The 23,102-nt window shown below is 43.5% G+C and overlaps 1 protein-coding gene across 1 annotated transcript in view; it reads right to left on the minus strand.

Annotated features, from left to right (window-relative positions):
* The window catches only part of STAU2 (staufen double-stranded RNA binding protein 2), a gene marked incomplete in the record, with an annotated part of 473,555 nt that overhangs the window by 186,909 nt on the left and 263,544 nt on the right, over window positions 1–23,102 (minus strand). The window contains 1 exon segment of the mRNA XM_077492880.1: window positions 17,557–17,614. Coding sequence (XP_077349006.1) covers window positions 17,557–17,614 — 58 coding nt within the window.

Consider the following 23,102-nt stretch of genomic DNA (forward strand, 5'->3'; position numbering starts at 1 on the left):
GATGGCACTAGCACTGGCAGGTGGCACTGGCGCTGGCAGGTGGCACTGGGGCTGGCGGCACTGGGGCTGACGGCACTGGGGCTGACGGATGGCACTGGCAGGTGGCACTGGTGCTGGCAGGTGGCACTGGCAGGTGGCACTGGCACTGGTGGTGGCAGGTGGCACTGGCAGGTGGCACTGGCGGCACTGGGGCTGACGGATGGCACTGGCGCTGGCAGGTGGCACTGGCGGCACTGGGGCGGACGGCACTAGGGCTGACGGATGGCACTGGCGCTGGCAGGTGGCATTGGTGCTGGCAGGTGGCACTGGTGCTGGCAGGTGGCACTGGCGCTGACGGCACTGGGGCTGACGGCACTGAGGCTGACGGATGGCACTGGGGCTGACGGATGGCACTGGCACTGGCAGGTGGCACTGGCGGCACTGGGGCTGACGGCACTGGGGCTGACGGCAGGCACTGGCGCTGGCAGGTGGCACTGGCAGATGGCACTGGGCTGACAGATGGCACTGGGGCTGACAGATGGCACTGGGGCTGACAGATGGCACTGGGCTGACAGATGGCACTGGCACTGGGGCTGACTTACAGATCGCTCTCCCTCCTCACACGCTGTCTCTGTGTGAGGAGGGAGAGACACGGCAATGGGAGATGATCTCATATGTTTACATATGAGATCATCTCCCATTGGCAGCTGCGATCGCGCTGTGAACGGCCGCTTTGATTGGCCGTTCACGGCGATCTGTATTTGCCTGTCTCCGGGAGACACAGCGAATACAAAACTTCCGCGATGCGCGCCCCCTGCGGCGCGCATTGCGGAAGTAAACACAAGGCCGTCCAGGGACGGCCAGGCGAAGGAACCCGCCTGCTCTAAGGCCGTCATTCGGCTATAGGGCGGGCGGGAGGTGGTTAATCTCCATTCACACCTGAACATTGTGCAACTGGAAGCTCCAAATCCCTTATCAAGCCAAATTCCCAGCTTTTCCATTGTTCATATTTGAGCATTTGGGTTCCTGTAACTCAATGTCTAAAACTCAAAAAGGTACACAAGCTACTTTTGAAGCAGAGCATTTTGAACCTCATTCACTTTAATGAGAGAATGTGGGAAAAAACACACAACAAAGTGTTAAGGCACGTTTTTAAGAGTTTCCAAAATAAAAGTATATGAGCGAAAAAACACATGACCCTGTCCCAAAAAAGCTCTTGTGTAATACTTTACATGCAAAAACGCACAAAAAAACCCTCTAACTTGCCTACATATGTACGCTCAAGTGTGAATGTGCTAAGGAACAGCCTCTATGAGAAAATAATTCCTTCTGATACTCAAATATCCTATCCAGCTATATACACTATATTGTCAAATGTATTGGGACACCTGCCTTTACATGCGCATGAACTTTAATGGCATCCCAGTCAAAGTCTGTAGGGTTCAATATTGAGTTGGCCCACCTTTTGCAGCTATAATAGCTTCAATTATTCTGGGAAGGCTGTCCACAAGGTTTAGGAGTGTGTCTATGGGAATGTTTGATTATTCTTCCAGATGCGCAATTGTGAGGTCATGCACTGATGTTGGACAAGAAGGCCTGGCACGAAGTCTCCACTCATTCACCCCAAAGGTGTTCTATCGGGTTAAGGTCAGGACTCTGTGAAGGCCAGTCAAGTTCATCCACCCAAACTCGCTCATTCATGTCTTTATGGACCTTGCTTTGTGTACTGGTGCGCAGTCATGTTGGAACAGGAAGGGGCCATCCCCAAACTGTTCCCACAAAGTTGGAAGCAAGATATTGTCCAAAATGTATTGGTATACTGACGCCATAAGAGTTCAATTCACTGGAACTAAGGGGCCAAGCCCAACCCCTGAAAAACAAACCCACACCATAATCCCCCCTCCACAAAGCAAGGTCCATAAAGACATGGATGAGTGAATTTGAGGTGGAGGAACTTGACTGGCTTGCACAGAGTCTTGACCTCAACCCGATAGAACACCTTTGGGATGAATTAGAGCGGAAACTGTAAGCCAGACCTTCTCGTCCAACATTGGTGCCTGACCTCACAAATGCGCTTCTGGAAGAATGGTCAAACATTCCCATAGAGACACTCCTAAATCTTGTGGACGGCCTTCCCAGAAGATTTGAAGCTGTTAGACCAACTCAATATTGAATACTATGAACTAAGACTGGGATGCCATTATATTTCTTGGGCATGTAAAGGCAGACCTCCCAATACTTTGACATTATAGTGTACATGTGCATGTCAATTAGCACCAACAGTCTAAGTTCATCCTTAAAAAACAACCTGCTGGCCAATAATTTCTAACCTGGCTACTATGAAGATAGTACCCTGGCCTTACATGTGCTAAACCCATGTTCAGAGAGAAGTGTAGTGGTGTAAATTACACATAAGCGTGCATATATGTGCGTAATTTCAGTCTAATGGCTAGAACGAATACTCCAGCCAATAGAATGAAATTACATACATATATGAAAGTACATAAATACGCACCAGACCGAGCATTTTTCCACTAGATTTTTCTGGCAGCCTGGCAAAATGATAACGTGTAAATGGACATATTGTAATAAGCCCCTGTGCATGAGGCATAATTGTTATAAAACCTTAACAACAAACTTCTCTTATTTTCTAAAATTTGTTCTGTTAAATATACCGCTGAAAGTGTCTTGATCTATCTATTGAATAAGTGCAAAAATACCTGATTCTGCCAGAAATCCAGTGCTGTCCCATGTCCTCTGCACTGTTATCTCAAGCAGTCTTTTCAGCTCTGGTTAAAGCGGTTTTGTACAGAAAATTGCAAGTTCATCTTATTCAAATGGCTTTGGAACATAGATGCAGTTATGACCATTGAAATAAAATAATATGCAGTATTTACCTTTTATTTTTAATGTTTATGCCGACTTCCGGGCTCTCCTCCCGTGGGAGTAGGCGTGTTTATCGGCTTCGCAATGGTCCCTGGGAACTTTTTTAGCTATTTCCCAGGAATCAGTGGGGGACACAGTCATGCCGAAATCTCGTGAGATTTCGGAAGGAGGACGCCGGTCACGTGACGAGGGCATGTCCGAAATTGCCATTTTGAAAGTGGGCAGGCAGCTCTATCTGCCATTCCCACTATAGCACACGAGGCAAGAGGAAGGAAAACAAAGAGGACACTCAAAGAGCATGTGCGAGATGGAGCGGTGGATGCTGGGAGCTCAGCATCATCGCATCCAGGAAGTAAATGCCTGTGGGCTTCAAACGCCCACAGTGAAAATGGAAACCGCCGGACTGCTTTTTTAAAAGATTTCCTTAGCAATGAAATCGTCGCGCCAGGGGTTAAAAAGACGCCGATCGTGACTGCAAAGACACCGTAGGAATCACCCACCAGTGACACAGGTAAAAAAAAAAAAAAAAAAAAAACGGCAGCGGAATCCCGCTTTAAAAAGGTTACCTCTGAACCACAGAACAGACCCATGTTAGGAAGAGTAGGGGGTTTTGTAGTCCTTACACTTCCTGTTTTAGGCTGACAAAGCTGCTCCTTGATAAGAGTAAATACACTGACTGAGTGTTGTCACCATACAACAGTAAGTGTTACTGGCAGGATCATCAGATGAAAATAAAGAGAAATAAAAGCTGAGTAAATGTAAAGCAGCTACCGCATCTAAGGACTGATAAGCTGCAGTATGAAGGCATTTTTGTTATTTAATTTCATTAAACTTTATTGGAAATTTGTGCTGCTATCTGGATGCTGCTGCTGGTGCGCTGGGGAAAATGTTCACTCTTCCATTTGCATAGACTCCATTGTTATATGCATATAAGGGAAAACACATCCATGGTGTAGTACGTTTTAAACAATCTTTTTATTATAGAGCTCCAGAAGACGTCACTCTGCCGAAATGCGTAGGGCGTGGCTACGCTACGTGCACCCTTCCTACAGCTAGACGCGGCCGGCGGAGATTGTTTACATATAACGCGAACAGTTTAAATTTGCAAATGTGAGTAGTTTTTATTTAAATAAATAAAAAGATTGTTTAAAACGTACTACACCATGGATGTGTTTTCCCTTATATGCATATAACAATGGAGTCTATGCAAATGGAAGAGTGAACATTTCCCCCAGCGCACCAGCAGCAGCATCCAGATAGCAGCACAGTGGCTCATACTGTAAAAGCCCATCCGACCCCACAGGGGTACAAATTCCGGTGAGAGCATTCACATTACCACAACACTGAGTGGCGCACCGGGGACGAATGTTTTCTCTCCATTGAAGATTGGCACTGTTTGCACGAGTCACTTTATTTTGTTGTCACTACCACCTAGGATATTATTATGGGACATTTGTAGTGATTTTATGTGATTTTTTTCCTGTACTGAAGATTGGTACTTTTTGCACCAGCCACTTTATTTTATTTTATGTCACGGCCACCCAGGACATTATAAAGGGACATTTGTAGTGATCCTATGTGGCTTTCAAAGTTTTTCCTATGCACAAGGATTCGGCATCAATTATCTTTGTATGAATTTTTTTGATAGTATTTTGATGTTATTATTATATGGAATCTATATTAATTTGACACAGTAGTGTCAGCACATATTTGCACATACCAATTATTTTTCACTTCAACTTTATATTGTCTAATTAGTACTCTTAGCATCACATTGTTTGCAGACAGATCACTAATAGTATATACATATACATATTCCAAGTATATAATTTTGGGTTTAGCGCCATAACCTATTTATATCTTTCAAATTCAACCCCCCCCCCATACTAGGGGGTGGAGGTTTCAGGTAAAGGCAGCTCTAACCCCTGAAAATTCATTTTCACTATTTTACGGCTACACTTTGATTTTAATTTTTTCATTTGGTTTCAAATTTTAGCACTCACAGGGTGGGTAGTCCATAGCGCGACTTTATTTACTCATTTACTTATTCATATAACCTTTAATTACAGGTTTCTATTGAACAACAGATTTTTGAATGATGTATTCTTCATCAAATTCATAAAAGCCCAAAATCATTGTTCAGGATGTGTAGTTTTCAGAGTACAAAAACAGAAGCTGGCTATGTACCATGCAAAAAATAAATGTCATTGAAAAATAATGAAAACAGTGTAGTAAATTTGCATAAATCCGAGTATAGTTTAAATGAATTATTATACATGGTTGATGCCTGATCTGAAGCAAGCATTCGTTACATGTTCTTTCCATAATACTTTGAATATATATTACCTTTCATAAGGACACCTATGCAATACAGTTCATAAAAATATCAAGGTCAGAAGACATCTAAAAGGTAAGGTTCCACAGTAGGGTGGGGTACTAAACTATCAGTTCTATGGCTTTATGTAACAGGGAGCCTTTTCCAGCATGCCCAGCTGACAGAACGGCTGCCATACACACGCATTTGGTCTGTGTGTACTAGGCTTATCTTATCACAAATGCCTTTTTTTGTGGTCTTTATATAAGCAGAAACTTTGCTTATTTCTTATTGTGTGTTACTTGTAGAATTCCATGTAAAACATAGTTGGTAAGGTTGACTAAAGTCACAGGTCCATTTAATTCAGCCTTTAAATGTGTATGTTGCTTTGTATACTGTGTTAGCTGCAGTGGCGGCGGGTGCTCAATATTTGGGGGGGGAGGGGTGCATTGGCAAACAAACCGCCCCCCCTCACTCGCAACACCAAGACCCCAAAGACCCCAGCCCCCCCCCTTCCAGGAGATGGACAGGAAGGCGGCCTTACCCAAGACTCCCTGGCCAATCGTGCCTCAGGACCCACTTTCTGATTGGCCAGGAGGAGAATCAGGAAGACAATAGTGAATATTAATTCGCTATGGTCACACAACTGGGTGGGCTCAGGGCGCAGTGCTCTGCGCCCCGGCCAAGCATTTTTTTAAGCCAATTAGAGCCTCAGGCTCCAATCATGTGCTTCCAAAAAAAAAAAAAAGACCCCACTGAAATCCATGCGCCTGGAGCCCTGCATGGAGATTAGGGGGCCTCCTCCATTATGGACCACCACTGGTTAGCTGAGAAACATCTAATAATTGTTTAAGGTATCTACAACCATTAACTAACATCAAAGCACCCCTTACGCAGTTTTAACTTCACTATGTGGCCGTGTGTGTCTTCTCCATAGACCTTAAATTCATTTTTTCTTGATACCATGATCACCATTGAAAGATTTCAATTTTGTGAGCATATCCCCTGCGAGGTCCTATCACTATGAAAATGGAAATGACACAGGTGTCACACATATGCAGAGTGCAGGGCTCCGGAGTATAGAGCATGAGCAGAGAAATATGCTTTCACAGCTTTCTCTGAATTTTGGTATTCCAGAATTGGGTTTTGGAGTTTGGAGAATTCTAAGGGCCAGTTCAGTTCATACCATAGAAACGCAGTCTTGATGCATTCCAGATGCTTTTCTGCATGAGTGACTTAAATGCGTTTGTGATGTGTTCCAGTGCGTTTTTGCTACAGTCCAGTGCATTTTTTCCTCCTCATTCTTAACCTAAAAAAAAGACGTTTGTTCTAGTGTATTTTTAGTGTGACACATACAGTCCCAGTACAGTGCAGTGCAGGAAAAATGCAGTATGTTCTACTTTTTTGGGGAGAACTGGAACACACTGGAACTGTAAGCACTGGTTACTATGCTATTGAAAACCATATAACCTACTTATGCGTTTTTAATGCAGAAAAAATGCACTGGACTGCATGTGGTGTGAACTGGCCCTAAGCGTTTTTGGTGGGATGAAGTCTCCAACTCAGTGTCCAGGTCTTGCAGGAGACCAGCAGGCTGAAAGCACAAGTGCACACAACCCTTATAATAAAGGACCTGACCACAGCTCAGAGCTCTCATTAGAAGACAGGTGTTCTCCACTCATGAAACAGTACTCCATGCTGGAGAAGAAACATTTTGTGTCCATAGGGCCGAGGGTGTTGAGACGTCTAGGCGAGTCTGGAGGACAGAGAGCCAAGACTAGGTGAGTCCAGGGGGGGACTGAGAGGATTTGGAAGTCTCAGAGGAGTGAGGGAGCCCAGGGTGTCTGTCAAGACATCCTCTATCAAGAGGCCAGGGAGTGAGCCCATGCAGAAGGGTGTTGCAACTGAAAAGGCTGAGCGAGCCAGGAGAGCTGAAAAAAAAAACAAAGATACGGTGTAAGATGGGCTGAGGGACCAGAAACCACAGGCTAGGCTTGGGGCCTATGCTGAAGAGAGCCAGATGACTTGATATAATTTACTGCTTTTTTTATGATATACTTGTTTTTGATGGTGAAAATCCCCTGTGTGGGCAATTGTTTCTGTTAAACTATGATTTGGTTTAATAAAATTGGGCCGGCAAGCCCTAAAAAACACTGTTGGGACTGGCACGGACTCACTAAAAAGGTTTTTACCACTGAGTTAATTACCCCAATATCACATCCATCTTAAGCAACAATTCTCCAAGAAGAATGATTTTAATTTTTGTTGCCCATTTATTCTTTTTTTTTTCCTTCTCTGGATTCTTTCCAGTTCAAGGACATATTTCCAAGGATTAGCAACCAAAACTGAACTAACTGCCTGGGGAAGGTAAGAGGAAGCAGCACAGAGCTGATCTGATCTGAACGAGACATCCATAAACATAGCAAAGAATATAAAATGCCTAGGTACAAGAATTTATGCCAGAAAATCATACCAAAAAAAAGAAGAAGAAAGATACTTGAAGATCAGCTCTTTGAGAGGTAATAGCAGAAATTATTTTCACACATTACGTAAAAATTTATTTAATATAAAATTAGCAAGAGTGTGCCAATTCGATGAACAGGCCAAATGGTAGCGAGTGGAGTGAGGGCAGGAAGGGGGGAAGATGGGGGTCAGGCACAGCGGTGAGAGTGGAGGTAGGGAGGTGGTGTGAGCCGATGCGGCCAGAAATGATAAAACTATGTCCCACTAGAACAGAAACTCACCTGCTGCATGGACTGCTCTGGATGTGGCTGTTTTGGATGGCCCTGGTCTGCACGCATGTAGCAACACAATGTTAACACTACACTACCCTAAGAGCAGACCCCAACATATTAAGTGTTGCTTTACCCTTTTCAACATGCAGCGATCTCCACAATTACAGTAAAACCTTGGATTGAGAGCATAATTCGTTCCAGAAACAGGCAATGTGATAGGTTGTGGAACCATAAAATGTCCATCCACAAATGGAAGCCTCCACCAAGGGGATTAGAAGCAAAATCCAGCAGGTGCTACGGGGTATAAAAGAGAAGAGAGGCGCATATGGCAATATTTTGCCATATGTTGTACATTCATTAAATGTAACCATATTGCTACAATTAGAGGTGCCTCTCTTCTCTTTTATACTCAGTTGTGATATGACACTTCTTGTATATCAAGACATCGCTTGTATATCAAGCCAAAATGTATTTAACAATGTTGCTTGCCTTGCAAAACGCTCTCAACTAAGGATGAGCTCAGGCGTGTTTGCATGGTCCACGTGCAGAGCCCGCCAGGAAGTCGGCGCAGCGCTAATCACAGGCAGTGAGAAACTGCCCTGATGCGCGGCTGCAGAGATTGGGCAATGTCTCACTGCCTGTGATTAGCGCAGCACTGTGCCGACTTCCTGGCGGGCTCTGCACGTGGACCATATGAACACGCTTGAGCTCATTCCTACTCTTAACCCAAATTACTCTCGAAACAAGGTTTTACTTTATTAGCAATTCTCCAGCAGCAGAGCAGAGTAGCCGCTCCTGCTGTTACCACAATTTGCTGTTCTGCACCATTTTCCTAAGCATGGAGCCCAGGTCATTTTGTCTTAATACCTTGAATGTCTACCTTTTATTCTAAAAGTCTGTGATTATTATTTCAGGGTGAGTTAAAAAATGGGAGCATTTTGTGGGTGTGGTTAATTCCGGTATGATGTTGTTGCTACAAATGGGGAGGTTTAATGGGTTTGGCTACAAATGGGTGCATGGTTACTAAAGTGTCCCTGGATTTCTTGTTGACAATCTGGTAACCATATTTCAGGGTAAACTTTATTTGAAATACAACACCGCCATTTATCACTCTTCCCTCATAAACTAGTGAACCTTATGTTTAACTTGCAATCTCTATATCAGGTTGGAACTAAACATTTCTCTTCCTGTATTCTTCTTTTACAATAGGTAAAGGATTATTTCTGAGGCCAGGTGCTACAAATGCAAGGGAGGGAATTAACCGATTATTGGCGGTCATTGGCAGTAAACGTGCTATGTGGTTAGCTCTGCTGCATTACGTTTGAGCCGCAGCAAACCCATACTGGTATGGAACATTTATGTGCTTGCCCTGTTACAGGCTTTCACTAGATAAACTAATCTCCAAAAACACTAAGGATTAGTTACATGGATTCTGCCCTTCTAGAGAGTGTGGATATGTATGTTACAATAGATTTTAGGGACTATAGATCTGATATTTTTTTGGAGGGCGGGAAATAGTATGAATGAATCAACTTCATGTTAAACACTGATGAATAAAGCTGCCATAGGCATAAGACTAGATTCACAAAATCCATCCATACATACACTCTATGTCTGCAGACAGTTTGTACTGCTGGCATATTAAGCAGACTCAGACACAGCAGGTCCTCACATTATGTAAGACTTACTTACATTCCAACATAATGAGGCAAAATAAGAAAACTGAAGCCATCTGGCATGTCCTAGGCCAATGTCAAGTTGGGTAACAGTAACCTGAAAACCTAGCCAATGTCCACTACAGTGTAGAAACATTATACAGTAATGATAAAACAGCAATACTATGGATCACTAAATATACAAAATACCTAAAAATCAACACGGAAACAATGTAAGCACAATTTGTCCATATACAGATCTACTGTGCTAAACTAAAAACAGAAAAAAAGAAATGTTGCAGCATATCAATTCCTTATTTTGGTGTCTGCATTCATTTTCTTTTTTATCTTATTTTCACTAAATGATCCGCCATGGAGGAGCAACAGGGACACCTTTGGACAGCAGCATTGTGAATCTGTTGTAAGGAAGTACTAGTAGATTTAGTTGAACTTGTGTTTTTTTAGCATTATTAGCAAGAAAACACAAGCTTTGGAATGGAATGGAATCAAAAATGCTGGTTAGCCGCGTTTTACCACGTTTACAGGAGTTAGAGCGTTTTTTTACAGCTCAAAAACTCATCTCAAAACCCACAAAATTCTGGGGGGTTTTCCAGCCGAAAAAACACCTCAGCCAAAAAACTGATAACAGCTTAGGTGTGCATGGAGAACATGCTGGGGAGTTTACTGGCTGTAGAAAGAAACGCCAGAAACCAAAAACAGCAGCTGTAAAAATTTTCAGTGTGCATGAGGCTTTAAAGTGGTTCTAAAGTCAGGAAGGCTTTTTTTTTATTTTAATGCATTAAGATAAAACACCTGTGCAGCAGCCCCCCTAATACTTGCTTGAGCCCATCTCAGTCCATCGCCATTGGCTCCCGTTGCTGTCAAAGTCAGTTAGTTATGGAGAAGAGAGAGAGGGCTAGGCTGAGCCGCGGCTCCATGTATGGATGGACACGCAGAGCACTGGCGTGGGGGCACTCGGCAGGAGGGAAAATCCAGGAGTGCCGGAGGGGACCTGAGAAGAGGAGGATATGGGCAACCCTGTGCAAAACCACTGCAACAATGCAGGTAGATATAACACATTTGTTTTTGTCTTTTAATGAAAAAAAAATGAAACTTTATGCAGTTACAACTGTTTTTTTGCACTGCACTGTGTTTTAGGTACCATTAAAAAAATCCCAAATCACTAGATTTGATCGGGCCCTTAAAGACGGCTGAAAAATAACACATTTTAACTGTTCATATAAACAGTCCAAAATAAAGGAGGGAAAAGCCTAAAAAATAAAAATGTAATGCTGCCGCCAAGACAACTAAGAAATGGTAAGCAACAATATATAACATTTTTGTTTTTGTGTTTTAATACAGCTTTAAATTTTCTTTGCTTGACAAGGAATTAAGGGGTGTGGGTGACTTGTGGGAACTATAGGGAACCATGTACCTCCCTGAGAAAGTCAGGCAGAGATCTGCTTGTCTTACATCAAGGAAGAAGTACAGGCTTATTACAATTAAACATACATACTATTTTGCGGCATCTATACCACTCTGGTTCCAAGAAAGAGAAGTGAGCAACCACATGACCGCTGATCATTCAGCTCTTAGTCTGCTTTGAGCACAAAACAGTGACCAGGCTGGGAAAAGGGCAGGCATAGCTGGCTTCAGAGTCTCAGCTACACTCTGAAAGTCTGGGCCACCTGTCAATCAGGCAGTCAGGTGGATTCTGACAATATTGTCAGTATTTTTCCCGAGCCTGGCAGGGCTCTGCTCTGTCAGCTGATGGGAAAAAATAGCCCCGTCAGCTGAAGCTGGGTCACAGAAGAACCAAAGTGAATGCAGTTTTATGTCCTTCAAGAGAAGTGTGATCTATATACATTGCAAGGATTTGAGTCGTACTCTTTCTATTCTTGAAAAAAAAAGCTGTATTTTCAACTATGTCATAGGAAGACTGAGCCCTGAATCGCAGTGTGTACATCTATTTAGAAGTAATTAACCGACAGGCCTCATTTAGACAGGTGTACGTAATCATACCCCCATGCGAGGGCCGTGTTTGCACAGCTGCTCCATGCATCCCAATGCAGCAGCTGCACAGACAAAGCAGGATCTGTGTTCGGGGGGTGCGCACCCATGCGGCTGTCAATTTGGGACCATCGGCTGTGTCCGTGCATCCAAATTGATACGAATGGGTCTGCCTGCACAAGGGTGTGTCCCAGTGGGGACAAACGCGGCCCTCGAATGGTCGTACGCTTAAAGAGTAACTCCACTTTTGTTGAGAAAGAATATTCCCCTCTGTGTGCTCTATGTACAATGCAAGGATTTTTAAAAAACTCTGTTGCAGATTCCTACCTTTTGTTTTTCTGGATAAATAGCTCCAGTTCATGTCCATGTTCAGAGTGAATCTGTATGGGAATGGTTTCATATTTATCAATCAGCTGCTGCACCTGCAGGGGTCTGCATCCCTGTAGACGCAATTTCCCTTTGGGAGTAGCTCACCAAAAATGCTATTTTTGTTACAGGGGATGCTCAAAATCCATTTTTTTTCTTAGTGTAGACTTCTGGGAAAATCAGTAAGCCAATCACACAAACAGGAAATTACATTTTCAGGGAGAAGTTCTGTACACCATTCTGTGTACAGAACGCCTCCAGGTACCCATATTGCATTGCATCTTACAGAAAATTACAGAGCTGCAGATTGAAAACGAAAGGTAATTTTTAATAACGTTCAATTACAATATAACGCGTGTCGCAGTTGTATACGCTATATATTGTGTTTTTGTTTGCCAATTTATTTTCCCATGAAAGTGGAGTTACCCTTCAAGTATGTCTGTGTGAATGAGGATCAAGGGAGTATCTCACTAAAATATCATTTCTTTTACAGACGATGCCTAAAAGTTTTAGTGCAGACTTCTGGGAAAATCAGTGCGCCAATCGTACAAATAGGAAATGCCAACAGAAGAGAAGGCTTCCAGTTTCCATTTTTTCATTCAATTTTACAAGAACTTACAACAGCTGCAGACAGAAAAGGAAGTAATTTTTAGATTATTGAATTATAATGTGGCTTGGGTAGAAAGTGTATAAGCTACATTATTTCTTTATTTGCTATATTTTTATTCACAAAAGTTGAGTTTCCCATGAAGTGTTTTTAGTCACCAAGAGATGCTGCTTTGAATTAAAAACATTTTTTGCAAATGTTAGATTCTTTATGGCCATCCTCACCCAACTGGCACTTACTAAAATATTAAATATTGGGAAATTAAAAATCTGGTTGCATCATGACTATGTGTCATTGTGTATATGGTTACTAGGCACCTCTATGTATTGTTTAGTGAAATCTGGAAACGCAGTATGTTTATGGCCAACTTTAGGACTGAACGATTTTCTATAAAGATCAGACCAATGTCAAGAAATTACTTTCATTTGCTCCCAAAGACAACCTTCTTAAAGAGGAAGTAAACCCTGATGGGTTTACTTCCTCTTTGATTCCCTGCAAAGGTAAAGCATAATGGACTACTATGCATCCCATAGCAGTCCATTATGTGTCACTTACCTGACACAGGAGCCAGTGATTTCACCGCTGTCCCCTGTAGTCTGGAGCATCCATCTTCTTGGTGGGTCTCGCTGCTCCGCTGCTGTCATTCGATGAAGCCGCGATGACGTTACTCCCGCGCATGCGCATGGGAGCCGCCACTGGCGGCATATCGCCGTTGTCACTCCCGCGCATGCGCCTGCCCGGATTTGATTGACAGCAGCGCTACTATCAATCTATCCAATCTAGAGCCAAAAACCCCGGGCAGATACACAGTGTGTCCCTGGGTGGTCAAGTTCAAGAGTTCAGGCAAGTAAAACGGGGGGCTGGTCACTGACAGGTGTTTTTTTTACCTTAACCCCCCTGACGGTCTTCCCGAGTCTGGCTCAGGGTGGAATTTTTGTACCATTAGCGGTAACCCCGAGCCAGACTCAGGACCGCATCGCTGGATCCAGGAGGAGGTTTACTTACCTTCTCCCTCGGATCCAGCGTTGTCTCCCCGCTGTACGAGCGAGCCGTGCCTCGCTCGATCTATCACGGAGCCGATCTCTGTGCCCTGCGAGCGTTGCGACGCACGGGGACGGAGATCGGCGCCAAATTCAAAAAGTGAAACACACAGTATACATACAGTATAATGTAATCTTACAGATTACATTGCTGTATGTAAATATTTCACATCCCCGTTGTCCCTAGTGGTCTGCCCAGTGCTCTGCATGCAGTTTTATATAATAAAAACTGTTCTTTATGCCTGGAAACTGGAGATTGTCCATAGCAACCAAACTGTCACTTTACATCAAAAATGGTTTTAGACCAGCTAGAAAACAGCGATAATAAATTGGAATCACTCGCAGAATTGAGTGATAGCGATTTGTGGGGAGATCCGTCATCAAATACTGAAAAGTAATGACAGTGACAATTCTGCAACTGAGCAAATTTCAGTGTTTTTGATTTGATTACATTATTGAATAATTTTTATTATTGTTATATTATTATTTGGTACAATTATTTATAGTTATTTATTATATTATAATTTATGATTTCATTTTTCAAACTTTATCATACCCGGGATGTCTGCTAGACTCTGGTTTGGACAGATTTAAGAGAGTTATTCCTAAGAATTGCAGGCCTACAATATAAAATGCCAAATGCAAAATAATGGTACCGCTTTTAGCACCTAAAATCCGAAATAATCGTACCGCCAAGGAGGTTAATGCATAGGACGCATTAAGGTAAAAAAAACACAAAGGTTTACAACCTCTTTAAGCTATAATAGCTAGTCACAATCACACCACTCTGCAGCTTAAACCTTTCCTATCAGTAACTGTGGGATTTGCAACATATGAAAATGAATTTGAAAACTGCTACATGGGTTACAGAAACCCATAAATAAATAATTACACCAATACCTGACAACTAAATTTAATTTAATTATGTCCATAATATATCTAAGGAAAGAAGAAGGCATGTTCAAAAAAATCTTCATGTAACAAGCACACAACTTAAAGATACATTTCATTCATGGAATACAATGCTGTGAAAAAGCATTTGCCCCCTTTCTGATTTTTTTTTTTTGCATATTTGTCACACCTAAATGACGCAGATCATCAAAAAAAATTATTATTACACAAAGATAACCCAAGTTAATACAAAATGCAATTTTTAAATGATTGCTTCATTTATTAAGGCAAAAAAGCTGTCCAAACCTGCCTAGATTTATGTGAAAAAGTGATTACCCCCTAAACATAATAACTGGTTGTGCCACCCTTGGCGGCAACAACCACAATCAAGCATTTGCGATAACTGGCAATGAGTCTTTCACATTGTTGTGGAGAAATTTTGGCCCACTCTTCTTTGCAGAATTGTTTTAAGTCAGCTACATTGGAGGGTTTTCCAGCATGAATGGCCTGTGTAAGGTCATGATACAGCATTTCAATTGGATTTAAGTCTGAGCTTTGACTAGGCCACTACAAAACCTAAATTTTGCTTTGTTAGAGCCATTTGTAGGTGGACTTGCTGTTGTGTTTTGGATCATTGTCCTGCTGCATAACCCAAGAGCACTTGAGCTTGAGGTCATGAACTGATGGCCTGACATTCTCCTTTAGGATTTTCTGGTAGAGCTCAGAATTCATGGTTCCATCAATTATGGTAAGTCATCCAGGTGCAAAGCAGCCCCAGACCATCATGCTACCACCACCATATATGATATGGTGGTATGATGTTCTTGTTATGAAATGTTGCGTTAGTTTTATGCCAGATGTAATGGGATGCACACCTTCCAAAAAGTAACATTTTTGTTTCATCAGTCCACAGAATATTTGCCTAAAAGTCTTGGGGATAATCGAGATGTGTTTTGATAAATGTGAGATGAGCCTTTGTGTTCTTTTTGGTCAGCAGTGGCTTTGGCCTTAGAACTCTTCCATGGATGTAATTTTTGCCCAGTCTCTTTCTTATTGTTGAATCATGAACACTGATCTTACCTGAGGCAAATGAGGCCTGCAGTTCTTTAGATGTTGTTGTGGGTTCTTTTATGACCTCCTGGATGAGTTGTCATCATGCTCTTGAAGTAATTTTTGTAGGCCGGCCACTCCTGGGAAGGTTCACCCCTGTTGCAAGTTATCTCAATTTATGGATAATGGCTCTCCCGGTGGTTCACTGGAGTTCCAAAGCACTGGAAATGGCTTTGAAACCCTTCCTAGACCGATACATGTTCATTATTTTGTTTCTAATCTGTTCTTGAATTTTTTTTAAGATTGTGGCATGTTGTGTGGCTTTTTGTGATCTGTTAGCGTCCTTCACTTTGTCAAACAGCTTCTATTTATGTGATTTCTTGATTCAACAGGTCTGGCGGTAATCAGGCCTGGGTGTGGCAAGTGAAATTAGAGTCAACTTTCCAAAAAATTGTGGTTAATCACAGTTCATTCATGATTCAGCATGGGAGGGGGCAATTACTTTTTCACATAGGGCCAGGCAGTTTTGAACAGCTTGTTTCCCTTACTATATTAAATAATATTTTAAAAACTGCATCTTGGATTTACTCGGGTTATCTTTGTGTAAAATTAAAAATGTGTTTGATGATCTGAATCATTTGTGTGAGAAATATGCAAAAAAAAATTGAAAATCAGGAAGGGGGCATATACCTTTTCACAGCACTGTATGTTGGTCTAGCCCTTAAAGTGTTACTAAACCCTCAACAGTAAAATCAGTCTGTATATGTAGTAAACGCTTATTATACTCACTGTGGAACGCAATGGGTTAATCCTGTGCATTGTGTAAAAAGGCTGTTAGATTCTGTCTTTTCTGATCCTCTCCTTCTACTATTGTCCCCAATCCATCTCCTGATGGTACAAAGCCTTAGGAGCACTCTGCACATGCTCAGTTTGGTGTGTGTTGCTAGAGAGTTTTTTTTTTTTGGGAGCGTGCATGTGATCGGCACTGTCCAGACAGAGGGTCAGGAGTCATGCAGCCTCATAGGACACAGTCAAAGGAGAATGAAAACTCTTTCTACACGCTTAAACCAGTGCTCACCCGGACACTGATAGAAGTAAGTATTTAGCAGTTTATATTTACTAAAATAATTGCATTTCCATGATACTGAATGCAGGGTCCTGGGTTTAGTAACACTAAGTTGGCCGATGCCCCTGGAAGATGGAAATCACTGAAGTAGACACCACTGCTTCAGTTAGCTCTACATGCTCCTGGGTCCTGTGCTGAGCAGCTGGCCTGCTGCATTGTGAATACAGGAGGTCAGCCACTCAAAAAGGTAACATTTATAGAATCCCTTGCATCTTCTGAATAAATGCAAAGTGCTCCCTGATTAGTCGTGATGGAGAGCGTAATGTCACTGCCCCGCCTCTCCACCTCATCCAATTAGAGAACACTTTCCATTTATTAAAAATACAAAGCATTCTCTAAAAGTAGCCCATGCTGAGCGGCTGACCTCCAAAATGTTTCAGGCCGGCCACTCAACACGGGACCCAGAAGCCAGTGGGGATCATTGGAGTAGCGTTTAGGGTATTGGCCAGGTATGATATATACAAAGTTACACTGGTCCAAGCTGGACCAAGGTACCTATGTAAGAATATACCATGCCCGGCAGTCTTCTTTACGTCTACAAATAGAGATAAGAATAAATATTACTTTTGCAGTTGAACTTTAGTTACTTGCCCCACAATTCTGTACCTACTGATTACATCCAGAATCAATCTATTTACACAAAAGTTTATTCAATGGAAAAAAACACTGAGAAATATAATGATTTAAGAAGGTCAGACCTTTACATTTAATACACTAATACAGAAGCAATCTGCAAAAAGCTGTGTTGTAGATATTTCAAATGCAATTACACCACACCAGAAATACATTTTTCTTAAAGCACATCTCTATACAGATTCATTTTCACCACAAGTAACTTTGTTACCTGAAATCAGCTTGTACACAATTCCTCTCAACAGTGTATAGGAAAATACTTACTGCTTGTTTGGTCAGATGCCCCAGAACCTCCATCTCCCCAGCCTTGAACTTCTCCTTGCTGCAAGAAAGGCAAAACAAGTCCCATCAAGCTGTAGAACGTTCATAACAACTGCTAACAAAACTCAATAAAAAGGTATAAAATTGTTGTGAAAGAATAGTTGAAATAAACACAAAGATAAATGATCTGGTAATGTCAACCCTTACCCCACTGGTTTCTGTTGGCAGTGTTCCTCATTGTCCATTGTTGACCACCTTCTTAGAATGCAAATCACTGTATTACCATGAACCTCTGCTTCAAATACGTTCTGAGTCACTGACCCAAAACAAGTATACAGAACAGTGGTTCTGACTCTATTGCACTAGCTGCATGCTTGTTTTGGGTCAGGGACTCAAAGGACTGAAGGTACAGGTATCCTTAAGACTCCATTCACACAGGGGCAACGCGACTTCCAGCGCGACTTTTGGAGGTAACTTGGACACGACTTGAGTATGAATAACAGCGTGCCTTCAACACGACTTACAACATGACTTTAAGTTGCCCCAGGCCAGGCGACTTTGACCGTGGCCAATCAGAGAATAATGAGCTCTCAAGGGGGAAATCCATGCCAAATTTTAAATAAAAAAACGGCATTGGGTTCCCCCTCCAGGAGCATACCAGGCCCTTAGGTCTGGTATGGATTTTAAGGGAAAAACGGCGTGGGGGTCCCCCAAAATCCATACCAGACCCTTATCCCAGCACGTGGCCTGACCGGTCAGGAAAGTGGGTGGGGACGAGCGAGCCCCCCCGAACCGTACCAGGCCGCATGCCCTTAACATGGGGGGTGGGTGCTTTGGGGAAAGGGGGCGCTCTGCGGCCCCCCCACCCCAAAGCACCTTGTCCCCATGTTGATGAGAAAAAGGGCCTCTTCCCGACAACCCTGGCCGTTGGTTGTCGGGGTCTGCGGGCATTGGGCTTATCGGAATCCGGGAGCCCCCTTTAATAAGGGGGCCCCCAGATCCCGGCCCCCCACCCTATGTGAATGAGTAAGGGGTACATCGTACCCCTACCCATTCACCTGGGGAAAAAAGTGTCAATAAAAAAAAACACACAACACAGGTTTTTAAAGTAACTTATTAATCAGCTCCGGGGGTCTTCTTCCGACTTCGCTCTCTTCAGCCTCTTCTCCCGGGCTCCTCCACTGTCTTCTTGCAGCTCTTTTACTAGTGGAGGAGCCCAGTCTCCTCCATCCTTCTTCCCTCTTTTCTCTTCTTCCGATGTTGACACAGCGCTCTCTTCCGCTGTAATGGCTTGTGAGACGTGCACGGTGACTTATATAGGTATGGGGCATGGTCACGGGTGATGTCACACTGTGACCCCGCCCCTTTATGACGTCACAGTCTGAGCATGCCCCGGGACTTGACGTCATAAAGGGACGGGGTCCCCGCGTGACATCACCCGGTGACCACGCCCCATACCTATATAAGTCGCTGCGCACGTCACACAAGCCATTACAGCGGAAGAGAGCGCCGTGTCAACATCGGAATAAGAAACTGGAGCAGCGATGACATCACTCCTGCGCATGCGCACGGGAGCCGCCACTAGCGGCATTCTGCTAACGGCGATAGTGCGCCCGCGCGCTGCTGTCTACAGCATGTGCCGTAGACAGTGGTGCCTGTCTGTTAGTAAATATCTCCTAAACCGTGTAGGTTTAGGAGATATTTCTTGGACCTACAGGTAAGCCTTAATCTAGGCTTACCTGTAGGTCAAAGTGGTTTGTAAGGGTTTACAACCACTTTAATATCTAAACTTTTACTAAAGAACTCCTCAAATCAGGTACTAACCCTTTCGATGCCAAAACCTAACTTAGGGTGCTGGGCACATAAGAATACAGTGCCTTGAAAAATTATTTATACCCCTTGAAATTTTCCACACTTTGTCATGTTACAACCAAAAACAAATGTATTTTATTGGGATTTTATGAGATAGACCAACACAAAGTGGCACATAATTGTGAAGTGGAAGGAAAATGATACATGATTTTCAACATTTTTTTAGAAATAAAAATCTAAAAAGTGTGGCATGTATTTATAGAACCACCTCTCTCTGTAATTACAGTGGCAAGTCTTTTTGCATCTCTAGCAGCTTTGCACATCTATAGAGTGACATCTTTGCCCATTCTTCTTTGCAAAATAGCTCAAGGTCTGTCAGATTGGATGGAGAGTGTCTGTGGACAGAAGTTTTCAAGTCTTGACACATATCAATTGGATTTAGGTATGGACTTTGACTGGTCCATTCTTTTTTTTTTGCAAATATCATTTTTATTAGTATTTCAAATAACAAAGAAAACAAAAACAAAAACCACATTTGGGGAGAACCCCAAAACAAACAGTAATAAGGAAAACAAAGGAAACAAAAGAGGTCGCAGCCTCACAAACATGCTGTATATGTAGTGGCATGGCAACATATGAAGTATTAGTAAAACACGTCCTATCCACCGACCTTGGAGGACTTGGACTGTTAGAGATGCTCCTGCCTCCCTCTAAAAACAAAACGGGCATGCCGAGGCCTAAACCAGCGCCTCAGCACAAGGTCAACGGGAGCAGGTCTGGAGCCGCGACCCAGAGAGAGAGCGAAAACTGAGACGGAAATAAAAGAGTGGCAGAGAGAAGAGAAAAAAGAAAAAAGGAAGAGAGGGGCGGGGGGGGGGGGGGGGGGGGGGAGGAAGAGTCAAGGGGAGGAGGCGAAGGATAAGGGAAGGAGGAGGGAGGGGCGGAGTGGGAATGGCCTTACCTATGCGGTCTGTCAGCTACCAGCAGTAAGTGAATTAATGGCCAAACAGGGCTTTGCCCTCATCCGAGTATACAAACACGTTCCAGAGAGACCAAGTCTTGCGATATGTCTCCTGCCGATCCTGAGCTGTGAGCACTAGGTCTTCCATTTTATTAATATCCTCCACTTTCCTTACCCACATTGCCGCTGAAGGCGGAGTCTGCTGTTTCCAAAGCAAGGGGATGCAGGACTTGGCCGCATTCGTTAAGTGTCGTAGTATCGATCGCGCGTATTTCCTAGGGGGTATGTCCGAAACATGCAGTAAAAAAAAGGCTGGATCATTAGGGATCTGCCATTCGGTAAATTTTTGAGAAATGGTCCGGACCGCGGTCCAGAACTCAGAGAGCCTAGGGCAGGACCAAAAAATATGAAAAATAGTGCCCCGTTCTTCGCGACAGCGCCAGCAGCCCTCAGACGTGTCCGGGTAGATAAGGTGAAGGCGACTAGGCGTCAGGTACCACCGGACAAGAATTTTATAGTTCGTCTCTTGTATTTTGGTGCATATTGAGGACCGCAAAGCGAACCGCAGTATGTTGTTAACTTGTATTTGTGTAAAGGTGTGGCCCAAGTCCGCTTCCCATTTAGTGAGACCAGCGACGCATGGCGGGTGTGCCGGTGTATTAAGTAGGGCGTACATTTTAGAAAGGGTTCGGGAGATCGGTTCAGTGTCAGAACAGTATGTTTCAAAAGCAGTAAGCGGTCTGGAGTAGTCTAGGGGGTTCGGGAGAGAATGGAGAAAGTGGTGTAGGCGATTGGCGTTCCAAAAATCCAGACGGTACGGACCCAAAGGGTCCATAAGATCCGGGATGGACGTCCAATTTCCCCGCAGCACAAAATGAGAGGCCGTAGAGAGACCGGAGCTCCATAACGGTTGAAATTGTGCACGTGACAGACCTGGTGTAAAGCTGGGATTACCAAGGATAGGTGTCAACGGTGACGCTGTGGTCGTCAGAGACTGTTTCAGTGCCGCCTTTGCGCCTTGAAAGATTGTGACGCCAATAAGAGGGTGGGATTTCACTGCTCGCGGTAGTGCCTCGTAGCACCAGAGGGCCGTCCGCAACGGGATCGAGCACTGTTGTTGCTCAATTTGTGCCCATAGTTTTTGACTGGTCCATTCTAACACATGAATATGCTTTGATCTAAACTATTCCATTGTAGCTCTGGCTGTATGTTTAGGGTTTTAGTTCTCCCGGAAGGTGAACCTCCGCCCTAGCCTCAAGTGTTTTGCAGACTAACAGGTTTTCTTTGAAGATTGCCCTGTATTTGGCTCCATCCATCTTCTCATTGAGATAAACTTATTTGCTTCAGATGGTGTCAAGCGTGTGTGGCGACAACCAGGTAAGGAGTACAAAGACAAGTGTGTGCCTACAGTCAAGCATGGTGGTGGGAGTATCATGGTCTGGGGCTGCATGAGTGCTGCCGGTACTGGCGAGCTACAGTTCATTGATGAATGCCAACATGTACTGTGACATACTGAAGCAGAGCATGACCCCTTCCCTTCAGAGACTGGGCCGCAGGGCAGTATTCCAACATAACGACCTCAAACACGACCACTGCCTTTTTAAAGAAGCTGAGGGTAAAGGTGATGGACTGGCCAAGCATGTTTCCAGACCTCAACCATATTGAGCATCTATGGGGCATCCTCAAATGGAAGGTGGAGGAGCGCAAGGTCTCGAACACCCACCAGCTCCATGATGTCGTCATGGAGGAGTCCAGTGGCAACCTGTGAAGTTCTGGTGAAGTCCATGTCCAAAGGGGTTAAGGCAGTGCTAGAAAATAATGGTGGAAAATAATGGTGGCTACACAAAATATTAACACTTTGGGACCAATTTGAAAATTTTCACTTAGGGGTGTACTTTTGTTGCCAGGGGTTTACACATTAAAGTGGTTGTAAACCCTAGAACAAAAAAAAAAAACCTGCAAGACAAAGGCATAATGAGCTAGTATGCATAGCATACTAGCTCATTATGAATTACTTACCTGAGATCAAAGGCCCTGCAGCTGTCCTCATACACCGCTCTGGGGCCGGCATCACTCCCGGAGTTACTTCCTGGGAATCGCGGGCTCCGGTGCTGTGATTGGCTGGAGCCGCAATGACTTCACTCCTGCGCATATGTGCAGGAGCCGCCGGTAGCGGCACACTCACTGAAGCAACGGCATTGCTTCAGTGCACATGTGCCAATTCCATCGGCACATGCAAATACAGGGGATATCTCCTAAACCATTCAGATTTAGGACATATCCAGGGTAGCTCCAGGTAAGCCTCATTATAGGCTTACCTGTAGCAAAAAGTGTGTTGTAAGGGTTTACAACCACTTTAATGGATGTGTGTTGAGTTATTTTGAGGGGACAGCAAATTTACATTGTTATACAAGCTGTACACTCGCTACTTTACATTGTAACAAAGTGTAATTTCTTCAGTAATGTCACATGAAAAGATATAAAATATTTACAAAAATGTGAGGGGTGTACTCACTTTTGTGAGATGCTGTATGTGCCACTTTGTGCTGGTCTATCACATAAAATCCCAATAAAATACATTTATGTTTTTGGTTGCAACATGACAAAACGTGGAACATTTCAAAGGGTATGAATACTTTTTCAAGGCACTGTACATGCTTGTAGGATACAAATGTGTGTCTGTGTACAGTATATGCATTAAAAGAAAGATCATTTGTTTAGTGTACAGATTTGCTAAGGCCAGATGGCCACCCTTTAGTCAAGCTTTCATAAAAGT

The sequence above is a fragment of the Lithobates pipiens genome, unplaced genomic scaffold (assembly GCF_037356315.1).
Source record: "Lithobates pipiens isolate NorthernLeopardFrog02 unplaced genomic scaffold, aLitPip1_a1.2 Scaffold_19, whole genome shotgun sequence".
In the NCBI taxonomy this organism is placed as follows: domain Eukaryota; kingdom Metazoa; phylum Chordata; class Amphibia; order Anura; family Ranidae; genus Lithobates; species Lithobates pipiens.